This window comes from Molossus molossus, unplaced genomic scaffold (assembly GCF_014108415.1).
Source record: "Molossus molossus isolate mMolMol1 unplaced genomic scaffold, mMolMol1.p scaffold_m16_p_8, whole genome shotgun sequence".
NCBI lineage: Eukaryota > Metazoa > Chordata > Mammalia > Chiroptera > Molossidae > Molossus > Molossus molossus.
Window position 1 is genome coordinate 87,557,918 of NW_023425402.1, and position 24,079 is coordinate 87,581,996.

Here is a 24,079-nt window from a genome sequence, read left to right on the forward strand (position 1 = left end):
CCCAGCCTCAACCATTCTGAAATCCTAGCACACTTCCTGTTTTTTTCTCAAACCCCAAGAATATCTCTTTTTTTTGGGCCTCATATAGTAGTATAAAGTTTGAACTTAAAAATATTCCACCTTAAATTTTTAGACAGACTTTTTTCCTATTTCTTCTATCTCTAAATGTTTTCTTCTCTTAATCCCTTTAATGAAAATAAGAGCATATAGGTGCAGAGGATGGAAATTGGGTAAAATTCTGTTTTCTGTGAAAATCAGACTTTACCTTCTAGGACACTGGATTATGAACATACTTATGATCCAATTTAGAGGTTATGGAGAAAGGGTCAAAGTTAACTGTCAGTAAGCTGGGGAAATGCGGGGGGACAGGGATAGTAGAATATATTTGGTTTATAGTAAAGAGAGAGAGAAGAGGAGCTTTAAAAAATGTAAAAAGGAAGCTTGGCTCAAGTCACAACCTGGAGAATTGAGTGTTTGGGGAGTGCCTGTATAAACCAAGTATTTTGGAACTTATGGACTACACAGAGTAGAACTGTTATTAAAACAACAGGAACTACCACTTCATAATCCAACTGGAAAAACAGAATCAAAAGACCAATAGTACTTAAACTATCATTTGATATTGTTCCTAATTCACTGGAGTAATTTTGAGATCACTAATGTGAATGTCAATAACATTATTTCTTATGAGTTCATGAGGATTCGGTTCTATTATTTTTCATTTGGTTAAATAAAAAAGGCTGCACTTTTCTGAGTTATAGAATATACAAAAACAAACAAACAAACAAAAAAAACACGACCCAGAAATGTAAACACTGGTGCCACAAGAATGCCTACAGAATAACATAAATTTCAAAATTATGTAAAATAATCCAATAAGCATATGATTCAAATACATTAAAATAATTTGTTTTACCCCTGGCCAGTCTGGCTCAACGGTCAGAGCAACGGCCCACAGACTGGAGAGACCCAGGTTTGGTTCCCGCTAAGGGCATGTGCCTCGGTTGTGGTTTGTCCCCGGCCCTGGTTGGGGTTATGTGGGTGGCGGCCACTCAATGTGTCTCTCTCATGTTGATGTTTCTCTGTCTCTTCCTCCCTCTCTCCCCCCCCCGCTCTATCTGAAGATAAAATGCAAAAATGTCCTCAGGTGAGGATAAAATAAAGAAATAATTTGTTTTCCATAATTGCTAATCTTCCATTTTTAAATATTAAAGAATAAAATTCACATAATGTTATGGTTATAAAGATAATTAGAATACATACTATAGCCAAGAAATTTTTTATGTTTAGACTGATGATTAATTCCTCAAACACTAGTCTTTTCTGGAGTGCCACATAGTAAGTCATCAAATACGATAAATTAATCATATGGATTTATTACAAATAGAAAATGGAGTCAATCTGCCTTTGAGAAAAATATTATCAATAAAATTCAAATCCAGTAAAATACTGTCTTCATTTTCTTATAAAAGATATATTACCAATTTTTTCTAACAGCAGGAAATGAGGAGTTATATTGAATAGAAAGGACAAAAAATAAGATTATACTTTCAGAAGAGGAAGATATACCCTAGTCTATATCATCTCATGAACCTTTCAAGTGGAATCATCAATTGATATATATATTTCATATAAATATATTCAGAGACTAAATTTAATCATCTTCTATAGTTATTTTTAATATAGTAAATAATACTGTAATTGTTATATGCCTTTTGTTGCCTGGTAGTAATTTATGAGGGATAAAACAAAAAAATTTCACTTTGATAATAAGAAATCTTAGTAATGTATAAGAAAATTAAAGCATAATGGCCTTCTTCCACTATTACAAAACATTCACTCTAAATGATGCTAGTGCACAAAATAACACTCATTTTTAAAACGGTGTAAATAAATTTGCATATATGCTTACATTATTTTATCAAAAGTATAAAGTATTTTTAAGTTAAAAACCATTCTATTTATAGCATTAAAATAAACAAGTACCTATAAAATAATACAGATTTTATTTTCCTATATCTTGGCAAAAATTAGTACATTTTCTTCATTAATTAGAAAACATGAGGTTCATTTTCTTGAAGGGATATAACTTCTGACAAAAGGGAGGTGATAAGAGTTTTCTACAATGGCATTATTATAACCAGTATCATTTTGTAGCTTCTTATCAATTTTAACAATGCAGAAATAAACTGCCTTACCATTGGTGCTGTTTCTACATGATGGTTACAAGGCATTCTTTCTACGCTGATAATTCCTGTGAAAAGAAAACAGTGTGAATATTTGCTTCTCATACCTATCCATTTTATTTTGAAGACACTTATGTCGGTAAGACATGACTCCTACAGCATACAAGAAAAAAGCCTCACTTGTATGGCAGGATCTTTCAAGTTGTATCATGAATTCTATGGTCAGAAACAGTTGGAGAGTTTAGCTAAGAGACATGATGCAAGGTGAGCAAAGTCAATTTTCCCATTCCAGTGACCTTTAGCAACAGCACAAGATGTGTCCATATCCTGCTCTCTGCTCAAAATTTATATACACCATTATCCCTGCTTCTGTTGCATTTCTTCCTTGAAAGTTTTATTTCTGGCTTGAAGTCATCAAGTTTTCACAAGGAAGTATCACAAGGGCTAGAAAGAAAACACTGCCTTATTTTCTCAAAAAGAATAAATTAATCTATATGAATTTCTCCTTGATCTGTCTTCCTACTATGAAGTACTGTGCTGTTTATTCAATCAGCATGGAATACCTGGAAAATTAAAATTCCTTTTCATTCTCTCCTTTAAAATAATAATACTGACTGAGAAACTTGAGAAAAGTTTCTCTTTTTGTTCCCAGTGTTCTTAACTGCATGTCTTCATAATAAACAGTTTCTAAGGATATAACACAGTGCATCTCATCTGTAAAGATACTGATTCAAATTCAGGTTAAAAATGAACACAAGTGTGGGTCTCATTTATTTTATAGTCTATGCTCATTAGCAAACCAATGAGTTAGGGTCTTATAATAGTTTGTTCAAATAATTCTAAAGGCTGTCACATGCAGGGCTGTTTAGAAGTGAGGACGGCAATGTACCGTTTAGTATCAATTAGCAAAATTCCTAGTTGAAACAAAACATTAGTTCCTCTCATTTACAGGCATTTAACTTACTTTTCTTAAGGTAGGGTTGAGATCAACACAAAACAATCACTTGGCAAGAGTATATTGAAAATGAACAAACTACCATAAAACATGACTTTTAAAAATGTTTTGTTTCATTTAAAAATTCTATAAACATCTGCTGTTAGCCAGTGAAGTATAAAGGCCAATACTGTCTTTATCAAATCAACTAATATTTATAGAGTGGCTACTGGGCACTCAGAAATAAAAGATAAATTATAAAAGATAAATTATGATTTCTGGCCTCAAGAGTCTAGAAAAAAAGATATGCTTTTTAGAAGAAATACCAGTGAGCAAATTAACAGTTTTGTCGTAAGTGTACTAATAGTCTTTAAGGTCATTTTGATGGACACATTTTTTTATTCATACAGCAACAGTGGCCTTGAATTAAAAAAAAATTTTTTTTAAACCCAAGTAAAATATATTGTAAAATACTCAAATAATGCCAATTCTTAATGCAAGATTTTAATTATATTTTAGTATATAGAACAAATGGTGAAATCCCCACTACCCAGGCTCTACATCTCTCTCTAGCTGCCACCACTAAGAACAGTCTAGCGTGACATGCTGGCTTTTATTTTATTTTTTATTAATTTATTTTTATTACAGATATTTTTCCTTTTCCCCTCATTGACACCTTCCTCCTGATCCCACTCCCCCCTCCCCGCCCATGGTTGTCTATGTCCATTGGTTATGCAGGTAAGTTTTCTTTGGTTTATCTCTTCCCTCCCCCCGCCCCCCTCTTCTGAGGTTTGTCAGTCTGTACTCTACTTCTATGTCTCTGGGTCTTTTTTGTTCATCAGCTTATTTTGTTTATTATATTCCACAAATAAGTTAGATCATGTGATATTTGTCTTTCTCTGATTGGCTTATTTTGCTTAACACAATACTCTCCAGGTCCTTCCATATTGTCTCAGACATGATGGCTTTTAAATGAAAGTAGTCATATTAAGTGGTTCAGGAATTAGCAATACTTTACATGTGTGTTCTCACTATTGTAATCTGCTGTAAAACTGACCTAGGCTGATTACTGACTTTAAAATTCTTATTCAATTACAAAGTAACTTCAAAATGATGAAAACAAACAAATAAAAAACCCAAAATCTTCATCTTTAGTTTAAGAATTAGAAAGAAAAACTACATACTTTAGTTTCATTTTTAGGATGTGTCAAAAATATCGTTCCTTAAAGTGGATTATCCAAAGATATCATCTTAATTTTAAATTTGGATTGCCTGTTGAAATAAAATCATTTGGAAATACAATCACACATATTTGTTCAAACTTTCAGAAAAGAATTTACAGAAAAGTATAAGTTTAGGTAAAAATATCTCGAATAGCACCATTTTATGTAAATTTTAACTAAAGAATCTATATTTATCTATATGTGTACCTTATTTCACTTTTAATAAGGTGAAAGCTCATAATAAGTAGCTTGCTGCTATGGCTATTTTTGTGTTTCAACTTGGCTAGGCCACAGTACCCAGATATATGGTCAAACATCTCAGATGTTCCTGTGAAGGTATTTTTGATAGTATTAACATTTAAATCAGTGGATTTTGAGTAAAGCAGATTGTGCTTCATAATGTGGGTGGGTCTCATCCAAACAGCTGAAAGCCTTAATAAACACTGACCTCCCTGAAAAAGAGGGAATTTTGCCATTGGACTGCTTTGAACTTGAACAAACTACCATAAAACATGACTTTTAAAAATGTTTTGTTTCATTTAAAAATTCTATAAACATCTGCTGTTAGCCAGTGAAGTATAAAGGCCAATACTGTCTTTATCAAATCAACTAATATTTATAGAGTGGCTACTGGGCACTCAGAAATAAAAGATAAATTATAAAGGATAAATTATGATTTCTGGCCTCAAGAGTCTAGAAAAAAGATATGCTTTTTAGAAGAAATACCACTGAGCAAATTAACAGTTTTGTTGTAAGTGTACTAATAGTCTTTAAGGTAATTTTGATGGACACATTTTTTTATTCATACAGCAACAGTGGCCTTGAATTAAAAAAAATTGTTTTAAACCCAAGTAAAATATATTGTAAAATACTCAAATAATGCCAATTCTTAATGCAAGAATTTTTTTAAAATTATACACTATCAGTTGTTAGGCCCATTTAATTAATTTTTCAATTCATTTTTTATACTCATCAGGTATAGAATTTCCATTCTTTTTTTTGTTTGTTTTTTTTTCCATTTCTTGGCTGAAATTCTCCATCTTCTCACTCATTTTGCCCGAGTGTCCTCAAAAACTATTTCAATGTGTATAAAAGTTATTTTAAAGTTCTTGTCTAATTCTGACATTTTGCTCATCTGTGGCGTCCTTCACTGATTGTTCTTTTTCTTGATTATGGGTCATCTATTCCTGCTTATTCACAAGCACACCTCATCATTCCTGAACTGCTAGATATATGATCAGTAAAGAATGAAATAAAAAACACCTTCCTTTAGAAAGGGCTCATATTTTCCTTTTCTAGAAAGCTATGATGAAGGGTGGATCTCTTTGTTCAAATCAGGAGTTGGTCTGGGTTTGGGGCTGGGCTGTTGCTTTAGTTAATTCCAAAATATCTATTAAATATTCCAAAAATAAAATGTCAGTTACTCCCTCTAGGGGAGTACCTAAAGATGAAAAGAACCCTCTCTCTTTGCCTTTCCATATTTCACTACTCATGCCACAAAAGTCCTGTGGGGGAGAAATGATGGGTGGAGAGAGCTGATTCACAACTAGGGTCTTTCAGATCCCAATCCATCACATCAGTCCACATGATCCTTAGTTCAACTGATTTCTGTCTCAGAAAATCACTTTGCCTATAGAGTCTTGCTCCTCTATTCTCCTGTGTCTCTATCTTTTTAATTTTTAAAATTCTCACGCAAGGATGTGTTTTTTAATTGATTTTTAGAGAGAGGAAGGGAGAGAGAAAAACACTGATATGAGAGAGAAACACTGATTGATTGCCTCCAATATGCACCTCAACTAGGGATCAAAACTGCAACCTAGGTATGTGCCCTGACTAGGAATTGAACCCACAACCTTTTGGTTGCATGGAATAACACTCCAACCAGCTGAACCACCTTGCCAAGTATTAACTGAATGCTCTCAGGTATTAAAACTGACTACTGGTATACACTACCTGAGGGAATAGGACTCGTTCCTCCATGAAATTTATTATATTCAAACTTCTTTCTGAGAACTTTTTAGTTTATGTGAATTCTTCTCAATGTTGCAGTAGGAGTGATGATCATTACAATCTTCATTTCCACTTAGTTATATAGTTGCTTCTTATGTTTTCTCTTTTCTTGTTTTTGGTCAATTTAAATGTATACTCCTTTTTTCCTGAATTTGTTGCGAATTTTTATCAATGTTTCAATTGTGCAATTGGTTACCTCCCAAATAGCACAACAGTAATAAATACATTATTCTTTGTCAAAATAAATATCTGAAACTCCCTCCAAATATTATACTTACCAGTATCTCCTTGCCCCACACCAAATTAAGCATTAGGAAGGCTTTTATTTCTCTATTCTTTTATATACATTTATACAGTTAAGTTTAAATGTCTAAAAATGCACAGGAATTTGTATAAGTGCTGAGTATAAATTTATAAAACAAAAAAATACTGTAAGAAAAAAACCTAATGTTTCCTTTATACCTAAGAGAAAAAAAATCTAATGTCTTCCCCTGTCTCAGGCTTTCTGTTCCGATTCAGTTGTCATCTGGTTAGAGCACTTGCTTGTATATCCAAATATGCCTTCCTTTGTTGACTGATATATGATGGGTACTTTGCCTGAATAATACATTTTTGGATAAAAAATGCTTCACTTTGATTGTCTGGATATGTTATTTCACCATCAACCAGCTTCTATCCAGAGTTTGAGATGAGAAGTCCAATAGAGCTCACTTGACTCTCCAATGTAAAGGACCTGGTGCTCTTAGTGGCTTGTGAGATTTTCCCTTTATGAGGAATTTCACCAGGGTATGTCTAAGATTGTCTGTTATAATTATCTTTCCCAGGACTTGATAAGCTCATTAATCTGCAGTCTTACTCTTCTGCTCAGGGAAATTTTATTATTTGTTTAATTATGCAACTCACCTTATTTTTACCCTTTGTCTTTGTGATAATTGTTCCACTTAATCTTCCAGGTCAGCACCTTTTTTTTCACTTTAATGCTTTTTAAATTTGAAATCAAGTTTATTTAGTTCCTTTCTAGAGGCCTATAAAGACCAAAACAAGAGGGGTGGCAGTCTCTGGAGCATATATCAGGAGATACATTTTTTTCTGGATCTGAGTTCCAGTGTGCTGAGCAAGGACCTGTGCAGGGAAAGCAAGATTCTTCCAAAAGAGTAGGTAGAAAATGGTTTTTTCAGAGTTCACTGAGGGTTCTCAGCTAGCAGAAGCTGTTAAGTCCTCTGGAAACTGACTATATCTGTCAGTTTTATAGTTGTAGTAGTACATCAAGGGAGCCTATGGACTACACTGGACTTCTATGCTCAATCATTGGGATATGGCTGTAACTTGTAACTGGTAAGACTTGAAGAGCAGAAGCCTATTGCTGTGCCTCAGCTGTGGGGTAACAGTTGAAAAGGTTTTTGTTTTTTGCAAAAGCTTACACCTCCATCAGAATAGCTGGAACCAGAAACCATGAACATGCAGACAAACTAGTAACTCCTGTAAGTTAGTAACCTGAAGAAGACCAAATAAGCTTCTAGAACTGGTAGCACCATTTATGATAATGGAAAAATTAGAGTATCTCTTAAAACAAAACAAACACAACTCTACAACTATTAAGAATTTTAGGAAACTAACAAACAAAGATGATCTCATTTGAAAGAGAGGAAACATGGCTTACAGAAAGCAAATCAGAAGATGGATAACATTCCCAAGGTCTTACAACCTTTCAGCAGTAGCACCAGGACTGAAAATCGTGTATCTAAGTCACAAACCCTTCAGACTCATTTATGTGTTTCTTTAGCTCCTGTAGTCTGGACCTAATTTTATTCATCTTTGTATTCACAGTACGTAGGCCAAATGCTTGAAACACAGAAAGTCTTCAAGAATTGACTCAAATATTGACTGAATGAACGCAATCTATGCCATAAACACTGGGTACATATGTTACAATGCAGTGTTAACTATGTGCATTAATCACCAGAAAATTTGAGTTAAATGTTCTGGGACTGATTTCAAAAATGTTAATTTACTTTCTTTGGTAATATTTTTAAATTTACTGTAAAACTGAAATGTAATACTTAAATATTTTCCTACTTTTCCAGACATTGACACACTCTAGAGAAGATAATGAAAGAAATATTATACTTCTTGGGAGATGTTTTAGGTATTACATTTTGTAGAAGATCAGAACATGACATTTTAGTCCAATTGTACTTGACTGACTTTAAAAGCTGAATTACATATATTTTTAGTTTCCCTAAACTCTACCAACCTTCAACTCAGGATCATGATCAAAGGAAAGAGAGAACAAAGATGATCAGATTTATTGCAGAAGCAAAAATTGGCATGAATATGTGCCAAATTCGGAAGTGACATATATTCAGCTATCTTACGTATCATCACTAAATGTTCATGGGCTACCCACTAAGCACACAGCACTGTGGTAGGCAGGAAAACCTTTACCTTCCCTGTCATTATACTGTTTTAAAAGTTATTTGCTTCAGGCAACACTATAACCATGCATCCTATCTGAGTTTTGGAAATCACCATGAATCTCTATAGAGGGCAGAGAGAGAATTATGCTTTTATTGATTATGGTCAGGAAAAAATGAAGTAGTATTTATTATAGTCGAATAGAGTTTTAGAAGGCAGGGATCTTTCCTGCCAAATTTAACATAAAGTTGTCTGTATTAAGATGGCAAGGTACTTAAGAAAGAGAAAAAATAAATAAAACTCTTTTTCAGATAATTTTATATCTAAAGTCTGAGTCAATGCTAAAATTAACAAAAGAAAACTAATAAGATAAGAAAGTTAACATAATATAAAATTTAATATAAAATTACAAAAAGTCAATATAAAAAGTCAATATCCTTTACATATTCAAATGATTCAGAAGATATAAATGAAGAGAATATCCCATTTATAAGAGCAATAAAAGACAGACTACTTGAATAAATACAAGCAATGTACAAAAACAGTACAAAGAAATGTTAAAATACTTCCAAAAGACATAAAAGTAGATTGAACAAATGGAAAGGCATCCCTGTTCTTAGATGAGACAATGTAACATCATGTGACAATTCTCTTCAAGATAATATATGAATTTATTGTGATTGCAATTACAAAGTTTTTTTCCTAGCATAAGTTGATTCTAAAATTCATGTAGAAGAATATGCAATACCACCTAGAAAAATCCTTGGGGGGGTGGGGAATGGGGGATGGGGAAGAGCAATGAGGTAAAAATAAATTCTACTAAATATATCTATCTATCTATCTATCTATCTATCTATCTATCTATCTATCTATCTATCTATCTATCTATCTTATAAAAAGCATCTGTAATTAAAACAATGAGGTAGCCCTGGGCGGTTTGGCTCAGCAGTTAGAGCGTTGGCCTGCTGTCTGGAGAGACCCGGGTTCGGTTCCCGCTAAGGGCACGTACGTTGGTTGCAGTTTATCCCCGGCCCTGGGTGGGTTGTGTGGATGGCAGCCACTCGATGTGTCTCTCTCACATCAATATTTCTCTCTCTCTCTCTCTTCCTCTCTCCCCCTCCCATTGTATCTGAACAAAAAGTGGAAAAATGTCCTCGGGTAAGAATAAAACAAAACAAAACTAAACAAAACAAAACAAAACAACAACAATGAGGTAATGATGCATGAGTAGACATGTAGAACAGAACATATTAAAATGTTCAGAAAAATATCCAAGTACACATGGAAGAATGATACATAAAGCTGAAGACATATTTTTTTAATACACAGTGTTGGAATAGCTGGGTGAACATTTTGAAAAAGAAAATGGATCCATACCTCACACCATAAAACAGAAAAATAAGTTCTTAATGGGTCAGATATTTAAATGCTAAAAATGAAGCCATGTCAATCCTAGAAGAAAGCATAGTGAATACTTTATAAACCTAGGTATGAGAAAAGATTTCCTAAACAAAACTTTTGCACTGCAAAATCAAAAGCCAAATGATAAACTAGGAGAACATACATACTTATAACCTATATTACAAACAAATGACAAGTCTCCCTATTATACAAAGCAAAAACACACAAATATACAATAAAGGTCATTTAAAATTTGAATTGGAAACATCACTATAAATTCACCAATTTAAAAAACTTGGTTTGCTAGATATGTCCACTAAAAGGTTCTAGAAGCAATGATATCCCAATAGCAATGAGTGTACTTCGTCCCAGGTATTAGTTTCTAAATTCTATTATCCACTACATTGTACCAGGGCTCCTTGGAGAAATGACTGATTTCAGCCTTGGGACAAAGTTAAGGTGAACCTAGGACATCATAAAGCAAGGAAGTACTCAAAGAGGAAAACAGGTTCACATCAAAGGAGATGGGAATAGATGAGAAGGGGCTCTCCTTCAAATTAGGGGACAACTTGAGTAACACAAAGAAAATGAATTTTAAAAATCTATAATACTCAGAGACAGGCAAGAAAAAAAGGAAGTACTCCTCTTGACCACCCACCAGGCAATAAATGTAGAAGAAATTTAACATTAGAAACTGACCATTTTGCATCCCCCTCACCACTGAAATAGCTAATTAAGGCAAGGATCATCAATGGATGCTGAAACCATTGAGTAAGACTCTTGGGTAACAGGATATTCATGTGGTCTCAAAGTATCATCCCCCATATTACTCAGCAATGATAAAGGGAAACATTTATCTTTATAACAGATCCAGTATTCTACCTTAATCAAGGACTAAAATTAGTAATGCCAATAGTGGGAGAACCTGGCATTATATGCTACCTAATGTGATTTTTTAAAATCCTCACCTGAGGATATTTTTCCATTGATTTTCAGATAGAGTGGGAGGGAGAGAGAGAGAGAAATATCTATGTGAGAGAGACACATTGACTGGTTGTCTCCCGCATGACCCCCACCAGGGCCAGGGATAGAATCGCAACCCAGGTACGTGCCCTTGACTGGAATCAAACCTGAGACTCTTCAGTCTGCGGGCTGATACTCTAACTGCTAAGCCAAACTGGCCAGGGCCTAATGTGATTTCTAAAAGTACATATCACTTATAGTATTCTTGCCCAAAGTCTAGCAATCTAATCAGGATGAAATAGATAACATCAAAACACTAGACATTCCACAGGACAACTGGCTCAGCCAGACTCTTTAAAAGAGTCATTGTCATCAAAACCCAAAAAAGATTCTAGATTAACTGAGATAAAATGAGACTAAAATGACATAACCAATGAAAGTGTGAATCTGAATTAGATGCTCGATAAAATGAGCAAACAAAAAAAACTGTCTAAGAAATTCTAGGCACAATTAGGAAAATGTTTATTAGGTAATATCATAGAATCACTGTTAATTTTTTTGCCTAGATGTGATAATGGTATTATGATTATATAGGAGACAATCCTGATTCTTAGCAGATAATGAATAAAGCTTTTGAAGGAAAGCAGCAACTGTTACGAATTGTATTTACCTTTTGCTCCATGACCCTTCCAATGACATATCACAATGCCAGAATTACTCTTCTAAAGGAAACACTGTTAACATGTCATTCTGGAGCTTAATCTTCAGGATAAAAATCACCCATCTCCAGTATTGAACTTCTTAATTCAAAATGACAGGCAAAGCCATTCAGGAGGAGGCTACTGCCAAGCTCATTAGCCTTTCCCCTTCTCATTTGCCTTTGCCATTCCCCAGCCACTCTTCACTCCAATCAGAGAATACTTAAGCTCTTTCCCTTTCTAACATTCCCTTCCTAGCTTAATTATTTTCTAGACATCCTTTAAAGCTCCTCCTGCACACCCCCGACAGGGGATGGAGCCTGAAACCTGGGCAGGAATCGAACTAGGGACCTCTTGGTGCACAGGTCAAACACAATCAACTGAGCCACACCAGTCAGGGTCTCAATTCTTCTCTACTTTTTGAATAGCAAATATCCAAGCTGTCAATCTGTCATCCTAATGCTTCTTAGTCTCTTGGCCTCTTGTCATTCACTAGCCTCTTCCAGCTTATCTCATTAACTTCTGTCAATTCAAAGACTACACATATGCCATTGAATCCTTCCTTAATCAATACTTATGCTCCAAGTCAAGTTCCTAGCACAGGGCCTGACTCACAGTAGGATAGTTAATAAATGAGGGTCAAATGAATGAGCAAGCTATTAGATATCTCACTCCAGATATCTTCCAGGCATCTGAAACTCAATATATTAAAAAAAATTCAGTTCATAAACTTTCCTCCAATATTCCTTTCCTTTCCTTTTTTTTTTTTTTATCCTCACCTGAGCACATTTTTTCGTTTTTTTGTTCAGGTAGAGTGGGAGGGGTAGAGAGAGAGAGAGAGAAACATTGATGCGAAGGGACACATCGAGTGGTTGACACCCACACGACCCAACCAGGGCCAGGGACAAACTGCAATCAAGGTACGTGCCCCTAGCAGGAATCGAACCCGGGTCTCTCCAGACTGCAGGCCAACGCTCCAACTGCTGAGCCAAACCGGCCAGGGCTATTTTCCTTTTTTTAAAAAAATAGATTGCCCTCCATTCATTTATTGAAAATAGAAGCCTTAGTTACCCTCAAACTCCATTTCTTTATCCTTTACCATTCACATTCCAGATCTCCAATAACTAATGAAGTAATATTTCTACTTTCTTACTTCAGTCCTATTATCCTACCTCAATTATTAAAATCATCTTTTTATCAGCCTTACTTGCTGGAATGCCCTAACATCTCTTATGATTACTAGTCTTCACACCTGGTAACAATTAGTTTAAACAGCCTTCTCAATGAGGAATTATTTGTCACTACTACATATATACTCTGCAGAACACTTTGTTCATTTTTCTTAACATAGCAGGTTATCAAGCAGTACAATCCCACCAACCTCCCCCTTTTAAAAATATGTCTCTAGTGAATACTGCTAGTGTTGGGGATGGGGCGGTGTTCTGCACTTCATTTATACAAGGTTTTGTACCATCTGGCCCGTCACCATCCCTCTGGCCCGTCACCATCCCTCTGGCCTCACTGTCTTCTACTTTACCCTCATTCCCTTTACTCTAGCCATACTAACCCCTTTGCTGCTCCAAATGTACACCAAGCACATTCTTGACTCAGGATCTTGGTTGGGGATGCTATGTCTTCAGACAACATGGTTTTCTTTCTTCTTCAAAATTCTACTCATATCAGCTTCTTTGTGAAGCATTCCTTGACTATCCCATTTAAAACAGCAACCTAACCCTACTCCCCAGTTCACTCTACCTCTTTCCCCTCCTTTGCTTGCCTCTCTAAAAAATTTAATTAATTTATTTTTGTTACAGATGTTTCTCCTTTTCCCCGCATTGATACCCTCCTCCTGTCCTCCCCCCCCCAGCATTGTTGTCTATGTCCATTGGTTGTGCTTATATGCATAAGTTCTTTGATTTATCTCTTCCCTCCCCACGCCGCCTCCTCTGAAGTTTGTCAGTCTGTACCTTACTTCTATGTCTCTAGGTCTATTTTGTTCATCACCTTATTTTGTTCATTATATTCCACAAATAAGTGAGATCATGTGATACTTGTCTTTCTCTGACTGGCTTATTTTGCTTAGCATAATACTTTACTGGTCCCTCCACGTCGTCTCAAAGGATGAGATATCTTTCTTTAATACAGCTGCATAGTATTCCATTGTGTATAATTCCACAGCTTTTTTATCCATTCATCTACTGATGGAAACTTGGGCTGTTTCCAGATCTTAGCAATTAGTGCTGTTATGAACATCGGGGTACATACATTCATTCTGTTTGGTGTTCCAGCATTCTTAGGATATATTCCTAGAAGTAAAATCACTGGGTCAAATGGCAGTTCAATTTTTAATTTTTTGAGGAAACATATTGTTTTCCATAGTGGCTGCACCAGTCTGCATTCCCACCAACAGTGTACTAGAGTCCCCTTTTTCCCACACCCTCACCAGTACTTGTTGTTTGATGATTTGTTGATGGCAGCCATTCTGGCAGGTGTGAGGTGATACCTCATAGTTGTTTTAATTTGTATCTCTCTGATGATTAGTGATGTTGAGCATTTTTTCATATGTCTCTTGGCCATTTGTATGTCCTGTTTGGAGAGGTGTCTATTCAACTCCTCTGCCCATTTTTTAATTGGGTTCTTTGTCTTCCTTCTGTTGAGCTGTAGGAGTACTCTATATATTTTGGAAATTAACCCCATATTCAACGTATGGTTGGCAATTATGCTCTCCCACATAGTGGGTTCCCTTTCCATTTTGATGGTTGTTTCTTTTGCTGTGCAGAAGCTTTTCAGCTTGATGTACTCCCATGTATTAATTTTTTCCTTTGTTTTTCTTGCCTTAGGCATTGTATCAGTGAAAATTTTGCTGCATGTGATATGTGAAATTTTGTTGCCAATGTTTTCTTCTAGAATTTTTATAGATTCATGAGTCACGTTTAAATCTTTTATTCATTTTGAGTTTATTCTTGTGTATGGTGTAAGTTGGTGATCTATTTTCTTTCTTTCTTTTTTTTGCATGGAGTTGTCCAATTTTCCCAACACCATTTATTAAAGAGGCTGTCTTTACTCCATTGCATGCTCTTGCCACCTTTGTCAAATAATAATTGAGCATAATGGTCTTGGGTCAATTTCTGGGTTCTCTGTTCTGTTCCATTGATCTATACACCTGTTCTTCTGCCAGTACCAGACTGTTTTGATTACAAGGGCTTTGTAGTATAACCTGATATCTAGTATTGTAATCCCTCCTACTTTGTTCTTCTTTTCGAAGATTGCTGTGGCTACTCGGGGTCTTTTTTGATTCCATATAAACTTTTGGAGTGTATGTTCTAGTTCCATGAAATTTGTCATTGGTATTTTAATAGGGATTGCATAGAATCTATAGATTGCTTTGGGCTGTATGAACATTTTAATAATGTTAATTCTTCTAATCCATGAACAAGGTATATGCTTCCACTTTATATCCTCCTCTATTTCTTTTTTCATTTTTTATCCTTACCTGAATACATTTTTTCATTTTTTTGTTCAGATAGAGTGGGAGGGAGAGAGAGGAAGAGAGAGAGAGAGAAACATCGACGTGAAAGGGACACATTGTGTGGCTGCCACCCGCACGACCAACCAGGGCCGGGGACAAACTGCAACCGAGGTACATGCCCTTAGCGGGAACCAAACCTGGGTCTCTCTGGACCACAAGCCGATGCTCTAACCGCTGAGCCAAACAAGCCAGGGCAACATGGGTTTTTAAAGTGTTTTACTTTCAACTCTTTATTAAGTCTTCTCTTGAAAATACACGGATTAAAAAGAGAGAGATGACATTACATATCAAGCTTCAAAATGTTACTACAAAAATAAAAGAAAAAAAAGAAAGACAAGAGACAACCTCCCTAAAGCACCCACCCCCCTCGCAACTTTGTTGATTCTGAATTGGCCAAAATAAAAAACCTGTTGTGAGATGTAAAATACTTAATTCCTTTCAAAAGAAGGGTAAGTATACACACACACACACACACACAGTCACTCACACATCAATATGAAAGAAACTGAGTACTTTATAATTATTCATTCATTCCCAGAATATCAGAAAAACCCTGGGAGGCAAGTTTGAAGCATGTAGCATAATAACTAAGACTATTACATGACTCGTGACACATCAACCTGCAACAAAACCCAAATTCCTAGTCCTAAACTATCATTTGGAGGAGTCCTAAATGGACAATATTGCTCTGTAATATACAGACAACAAAGAATTCTGAGTAGGCGCCATGAAACTAAGTACATTTTATAAGGATAATATATTTAATCAGACTATTTCCTTTCTCTGTGCTGTGTTTTATGCCTGCTAAATCTTCAACTAGCCTGGGAGGACTTCTAAGGGTAGTTTTTCATCTTCCATTTCTCCAAGGCTTGGCCAAGTCACTATCAGATAGTACATTCTCCATAAACATTGGATGAACTGTATGAATTAATTTTTGATAAGTATAAAATGATTTTTATTTTTTAAATTGGGTAATAGCTTCCACTAACATACAGTATTTGGGGATCTTCTTAAAAAAAGAAACTAAATATTAGTCAAAAATCATTCTGTTTTTACTTCCTATACTATTATAGTTGAATGTTTTTATAGTGGAGAAGGTTGGGAAAAAAAGTAAATTGCCTGAAATTAGAACAATGTTCTACCTTTTATTTAATGAACATTTACAATGCAAAAACCTCTGAAATTATTTTTAAAATGAGATAAACCAAAGAACTTCTATGCATATATGCATAACCAATAGACACCGACAATAGTGTGGGGAAGGCAGGAGGGGGCGGGATTGGGGAGGAGGGGGTCAATGGGGAAAAAAAGGGGGAACATCTGTAATACATTCAACAATAAAGATAAGTTAAGAAAAAATGACCAGTCATTCCATTTACTCATTTTTTTAGTTTTCATATTTTTAACCAACTTTGCTCTCAAACTCATAGGCAAACTGCTAAGAAAAATACAGAGATAGATTCTTTACATTTTCATTCACGGAAGCTTCCTGAAAACACACATTTAAAATTCTGGAAGATACAAATCAACATTACCTAGCCATCTCTATCATCACTACAGGTCTGGTTCCTAAACCTAATTTCTATCATTAGTTGACATTTTCAGTGAGTGATGGATATTCATTTCCAGAAAACATTACCAGTAAATTCTATGATATCACAGACTGCTTACTATTCAGACCAAACTGACTAAACCACAAAATGCAAAAGTATGCACTTAGCTAGTCTCAGGGAAACCTAAGGGTTATTCTGAGTAGTTTTAGAAAAGTATAACCTAACTGAGTAAGACAAAAAGAAAACCCAATTTAGATGGCCCTTTTCCTCTGAATTTCCAGGGTCGTCCTCTGTATTTTAGGGCCTTTAGTAGACACAAAGCAAAATGTTTAAAAATTGAAGTGTTTCTTGTTACAGATTTAATTTTTTTTCTTTATTGATTTTAGAGAGAAAGAGTAAGGAAGAGGGAGAGAGACAAAAACATCGATGAGAAAGAAAATCGACTGGCCACCTCCTGCATGCCCCTCACTGATGATTTGGCCCACAACCTGGGCATGTGTCCTGACTGTGAATAGAAACTGGCGACCTCTTGGTGCATGGGTCGATGCTCAACCACTGAGCCACACTGGCTGGGCTAGATTTAATTTTTTAAAAGTTATTTTGGGACACAGGAATTTACAAAGAAAAAGATTACTATTTTTATGATATAAATGGCATTTCATTTTCCCCCTTGATCAGGGGAGGAAACATTAGGGTTGCCTTCTGGTTCTAAGCAGTGCCCACCCCAAGCAAAATTAATATATAAAAATTATTTCTAGTTTTTAAAATTCATCACTTTTCACAGAATCATAGAACATAAAGGCTGAAATGGACAGTGATTTGAAGTATGCAAAATGTTAATGTGCAGGTATATAAAGGGAAAGAATGAGAATATGTGACTAATATGGAATAAATTTGACCTTTTATTTTAAACATGAATTAAAATATATTTCATTATAAAAAATGTGGTCAACATTTTGATATACAGATGTATTCTTTATAATAGTGACAAACTAAAAGTAATCATAATATTTAGTAACTGGATATTCATTTGGAAAACTCATTTTCTTTAAGACCATATATTATTAAGTTTATTATCAGAAAAAAATTATGAAAATATCTACTTTAAAAACCCTACACTAATATTTTATATGCCAAATTGCCTTAAAGATTAAAAAGTTGCCAATTTCAGTTTGAGATTATAAAAATAATAAAATGCATCATATGGTTAATATTCAACAATACTTAATGTGATCATATTCTCATACTATAAAAACAAACAATGAAGGTGTGCCTGGTCAAAGCAATTTAGCCGTTTTACAACCTGCTCTCTCACCCTACCTGTTGTAGCCTTGGAGAGTTACTGTAATTCTTCCTTCAACCCTCACCTTTGATTACTGACAGTTTCATTTTATCCTGTAGGCATAGCAGTAAATTCAAAACATTCACTACTTTCACCATGATATAAATAAATAATGTTCTGATAAAGAAGTTAAAACCTTCGAAGTCTTCTACTTTAGAAACATATTATAAAAACCACTATTGTCATGGAACTATTTAATCAGTATGCCAAGACCTTGTATTTTGGGAAAAATACATATGTACCAGAGGAATATGGATATTAACATAAGACATTCACTAAGTTTAATTCTAAGAACATAGTGATCTTTTTTTCTTAATTAAGTGGGAAGTTGAATAAATTTAAAATAAAAAGGTTGAATAATTAAAATAGTTCTGAATATACTTAAAGATATTATCTATAATTCTTATTGCATTATAAGTCAAACATAAGTAGGTATCTGAAAACTTTCACTTGCAGTAAACACTTTCGTATCTTCTATTTTCAAATGACACGCCACTAAGATGAAATGACTTGCTCCAGGTCATAGCATAAGTAACAGAATCTGGATCTAAATTCAGGTGTCTCCAATTGCTTGGCTAAGTATATTGATTTAAATACCAAAAAAAAAAAAAAAAAAAAAAAAAACTTTTAGAGTCCCTATTCAAGTTAATACTGCTTTTTAATATATCTGCACAATTATGATGATGAACTATGAAATCTTCAATATTATATTATAGCTATGTAGGGTGCCAGTTGGGGTACTGGAAATATCGAGGGGAATACTTTGCAAATATGATTTTCTAACCACTAAGTAGTACTACACCTGAAACCAATACAAAACAAGCCTGAAAGGAAAAAAACATAGTAGTGGTGGCTAAGGAGATAGGAAAACTGAGAATGTGGTGTCCTAGAAACCAGTGAATTAAGAAGTGATCAAATGTGTCAAATGCTGCTGATAAGTCAAGTAAGATAAGGACAAAAAGAATTGACTATTGGAATTTGCAATATAAAAGTCACTGGTGAGCTGGAAAAAAAAACAGATTAGAGACTGGAACAAATTTATGAAAGATGAAAAGCTATTCAAAACAGCTCTGAAAATATTAAGTTAGGCTACAGTACATGTAAGGAATCGGGGTCTCTTCTCTGTTTTATTCGGCGGCGCCCCCCGATTCCTTACAGTACATACAGAATCTATCTGACAGTGAAACTCAGAGAGCCTGTGAACACAGACTGAGCACTTTTTGTAGATGGTAAAATAAAACAAACCCCAGGAAAAATGATTGAAGGTTCGTATATAAAAAAAACACTTAAACCAAACAAGATGCAGATTCCATATAAAATTAATGCTGTTGAACATTCACCCCAGATTAAAAAAACAAAAATCAGCAGAAGTGTCTCTAAGAATAATATTGAACAAAGCACTTGGGAAGAGTAAAGACTTCCAGAGTGGCTACTGTTGTCTCACTTATTCTCATTCTGACACGTAGTCAGACAGCCTGGCTCATTTATCTTGCCTGTTTACCTTAAATATAAGCTGCCAGTTAATAGGTCTTAGCCACATATACAAAGTTCTCAACAGACTTCCTGGTAAGGTGAACAAAATAGTGAGATTATAGAGCTATTTGCACAACAAAAGAGGGACACCATATTGGTACCTTGTCCTTCATTAAAAAAAAACAAAAAAAAAAACAGATGCCAAAGATCATCAGAAATAGAGAAAAAGTCCATTGGCATGAAAGGAAAAAAAAAAAAGGATACATAAACAGATGAGAAAACCGAACACAGAAGAAACATCAATTCAGAGAAAAGAACTTTACTTTGAGATCTAGAAAGATGTAATGACATCCACAAAACTCTGGTGCTAGAGAACAGGAACAAACAGAACAAGAAGGAAACCATAAAGATTAAATGAGTTGGTGAAGAAATTCAAAATAAAGAAATTATAGTATTCTGAGACTGACTAGTTTATAAAAGAAAATGAAAACGAGGGGTCAAAGATGCATCCAGTTTCTGCCTGAAAGAATGGTAATGCCATCATCAGAAATAAGACAGAAGAGTAAAATACAGAAGCTTCCTTCAGGAAACTTAAGTTCACTCATGCCAATGATTACATTTCTGTCACATAAGGCAAAAATTGGTTAGCTTACCTACCTTGCTACACAAGTTTGAGGATGAATATCGTTACTATGGTTAGATTTCATACTTCAAAGTCATCTATCCAAAAATAGCTGTGTTAAATTTTGCCTGAACTCTCAAAAATTTTACATTTGACCTTTTTTAAATAAGATGCTATATGTAAATAATTTCTGTAAATTTTCAAAATATATAAAAAACAAATTAAGAAGTTGTTAAAACATCAACTGAAAAGGTAAACATCAGAATATCTGTAAAATATAAATTCAATAATCTGGCATGTACTTTGGTTATGCTCACATTAAATTATATAGTTTTTAGTTATTTTTTTCCTTATTTACACTGAATATAATTACTTCACTTTTATTTTTACTTATTTTTTTAATGTTTTTATTGATTTTCCTAGAGAGAGGAAGGGAGATATACGATATAGATGTGAGAGAAACATCATTGATCGGCTGCCTCTTGCATGCCCCCTACTGGGAACCGGGCCCACAACCAAGGCATGTGCCCTGACGGGAAATGAAACCGGGACCTCTAAATCCATGGGATGATGCTCAATCCACTGGGCCACACAGGTCAGGCTAATCACTTCACTTTTAAAATGAATCCTCTGGGAAAATGCTAATATATGGTTTCACAACTAAATTTAGTAGGTTCATAAACTAAACATACACACACAGAAATGTGACTCAAAAAGAACAGCTTCAAGTAAGTTTCCAGTGCTAACAGGGGAAAAGGGCTGAAAATTTTAAGGCTGGAACTATATACATCATATAAATATAATAAAAAATAGCTTCTTCCAAAATAAATGGCTAGGAAATAGCAAATTTAAGCTCATTCAAAACAGCAGATTTAAATAAGTTTGCATTCATAGTCTCTCTTCAGAGAGTATTAGAAATTCAATATCTCAATGGGGACATTAATACTAAATGCGTATCCCTGTGCATGAAGAACCATTCATTAAGTATATTAATATTTGACAGAGTTGATAAAAATGATTTTTAAATTAGGAAATAATAAATTTGTATAATATACTTTATTAATAAGGCTAAAAACACTTCATTAATTCATATGACATTATTCAGTACTTTTACTCCAAGTGAGGCTTTTACTCCAAGTGAGGGTAAAATTCACTTTAATAAGTGAATTAACCCAGATCACTGAAGAATTCTGAGTAAAATATTGATACTAGTTACTATAACGGTACCTTATACATTTAATTGAACAAATATCAATTTTGGAGAATCCAATTAGGAATGACACACACACACAAATCGAACAAATGAGACCTCTTGTCTTTGTGGAAGGGGAAGATAAAATAGTCAGATGTTAAGGGAAACAAATCCATATGATCAAGGTCTTTTGCTCAGTGTCCAGGAAATTCCAAATACGAAAATAGTCCTACCTTCAGGGTTTTTGCGATGACTGGCATTTATGTGGACAGCCAAAGTTTCACAAGTTAAATGGGTTCTAGTGGATTATTTAAAGTTTGAGATGCTTGTTTGAAAACTTTCCTCTTAAAATTACTTCATCTTAATGTCTTTTTTGGCATGCTTCTAAAAATTCTATGTCCATTATTTGCCTCTCTGACATATCCTTTTTTCTATAATAATCACTTAACACATTTTATTAAATCATGTCTTGAACAAGATTTCCTCCGTTTCATTGGGCACAACGCAAACTGCATAATTTCAAACTTAAAAAACAAATTAGAATCTCCTATAAAATCTCATGTTGTCTAGTCTCACAATATCATATGCATTTCAAATAGTTTTCTGATCCCCATGATTCTATGAAGCAGGAAATTCCTAAGAAGTAGAAAACAGAGACATGCCTGGTGAGATAAAGCCAACCAACTACCCAAGATAGTAGCTGACTAGGGCTCAGGCCCAACCCTACTGGCCTTCTGACCCCAGGTCCACAGATTTTTCCACCATAATGCACATATCCTGAATTCACATTATGCTTTTAAAACTTGTGAAATAAAAACATTATTCTTTATAGTACCATAAAATACATTTAAGGAGATTTTTCTACAGAAAATCAGTTAATTCTGTATTAAGCAGATTATCTCTACCATAATGAATTAATTATTTTCACCCATCCCACCACCTAAACTTACATCCTGGATTTCTGGAAGTTTGAAATCAGAATTCAATAAAACATCTTTTTTAAATTAACAGTTTAAAGTTCATTAAGTAATACTAACAGAACACTGTGCCAATTCTGATGCGATGGGAAAGTTCTTTGAAGTTCATTTTACCTTCCTTAAAATGGAAACCCCCTTTTAACATCAACTGTGTTTATTGAGAGTTATTCTAATTCCTAATTTTTGCCAAAATGTTTTTTTACCTCCTTTTGAAATACAAGAATCATCTTGCTTCCAGCTTATTTGTAATTTACCTTCTATCAGGTTATAATCACAGAATCTCTGGTGAAATTATGACTTAGGATACCTTTTACATTTCTGTTACACTATTTTAAAAATTTTGCATTTCTTTATAAAAAAGTTAAACCCTAAGAAATACTGAAATCTTGAAAACAATAAAAATAAAATTTAACTGGAAATATAGCTCCTAATTTTAAGAGTTAACTTTAATTTTTTTTATTTCTGGTTAAGGGAATAAATGTATACTTGCCAGACATGCAAAGTAAATGGAAAAATATAGCTCTTTAAATGATACTCAAAATGTAAAAGCATGAAAGTTAATTTGACAAATCTCTTAACCAATATGAAGTCATCAGAATGATATTATGATATTGCTTAAATCACATATCTTAACCAATTAGGATATGGTAAAAAGTTAGATTTATGACTTGCTATCAAGTTATATTTGTTTATTGCAAGAAAAACAAATGAAGACAGAGAAGCTACTGGTTGTTTTTAAAAACCATGTTATACTCTACATCCCCCATCAAACTCCAATTCCACAATTAAAAAGATGATATAAAGATTATATTAATAAAGTCATATTAGTGAAATGATTCATTTCATTCTGTATGACTCATTTATTAAATATGAAGTGAATTTAGCACAATGCTGTGAAAAGATATACCAAGTTTGTAAAACTGAAACATGCTGTCTCTCAAATACAAACACGCAAAGATGATATAATTACCCCACTGCCAGCTAATTTTCACCCCCTCTTCTTTGATTAATTTTATTTTTTAACTGAACAATTCACATTTTAAAATTTACTTCTATAATAAGAACTCCTGAGATGACTGAATGGGTTCTGATATTTTGACAAACTGTCACCGAACAAAATTTCTCTGCAGAGAACTTCTTGATTAACTGAACACTGAATACCACAGCTTCACTAGAACCAATCTTAAAAAAATATATATCTAATAACTTGCAAACATAACATTTTATTTAAAGGCCAAAAAATAAAAAAGTTCATTAATCTCAGAAAATACCTCTGTGACCCCTCAGTTTTAGCAACTATACCTATTCCAAATAGATAGTACTGTTCAGATTATTACTTTGCATACATCACAGACCTCTAATGCTAGTCACAATGATAACACCTACAGCCAGGGGGACCTCTTGGTAGAGTGGGAGGACCATGGACCAGAGATGAAGGAGTGGCTCCAGGCACAGTCTCACTGAGGGTCTTAAGCAGGCAGTCACTTGACCTTCTGCACTTGTGCCCTTCTCTAGAAATAGGCAGTTGGGTGTGGTAAGAAGGAGTCCTGAGCTAGGAGGG

The 24,079-nt window shown here is 34.3% G+C and overlaps 1 protein-coding gene across 10 annotated transcripts in view; it reads right to left on the minus strand.

The window, feature by feature from the left end:
- The window catches only part of AHI1 (Abelson helper integration site 1), a 187,440-nt gene that overhangs the window by 76,398 nt on the left and 86,963 nt on the right, over positions 1 to 24,079 (minus strand). For all 10 annotated transcript variants that reach the window (XR_004957633.1, XR_004957634.1, XM_036248450.1 and 7 more), the window contains one exon: positions 2,199 to 2,254. Coding sequence is in view for 8 of the 10 variants with exons in the window: in XM_036248450.1 (XP_036104343.1) it covers positions 2,199 to 2,254 (56 nt within the window). In the remaining 2 variants the exon portion in view is untranslated. The remainder of the gene's footprint in view (positions 1 to 2,198; positions 2,255 to 24,079) is intronic.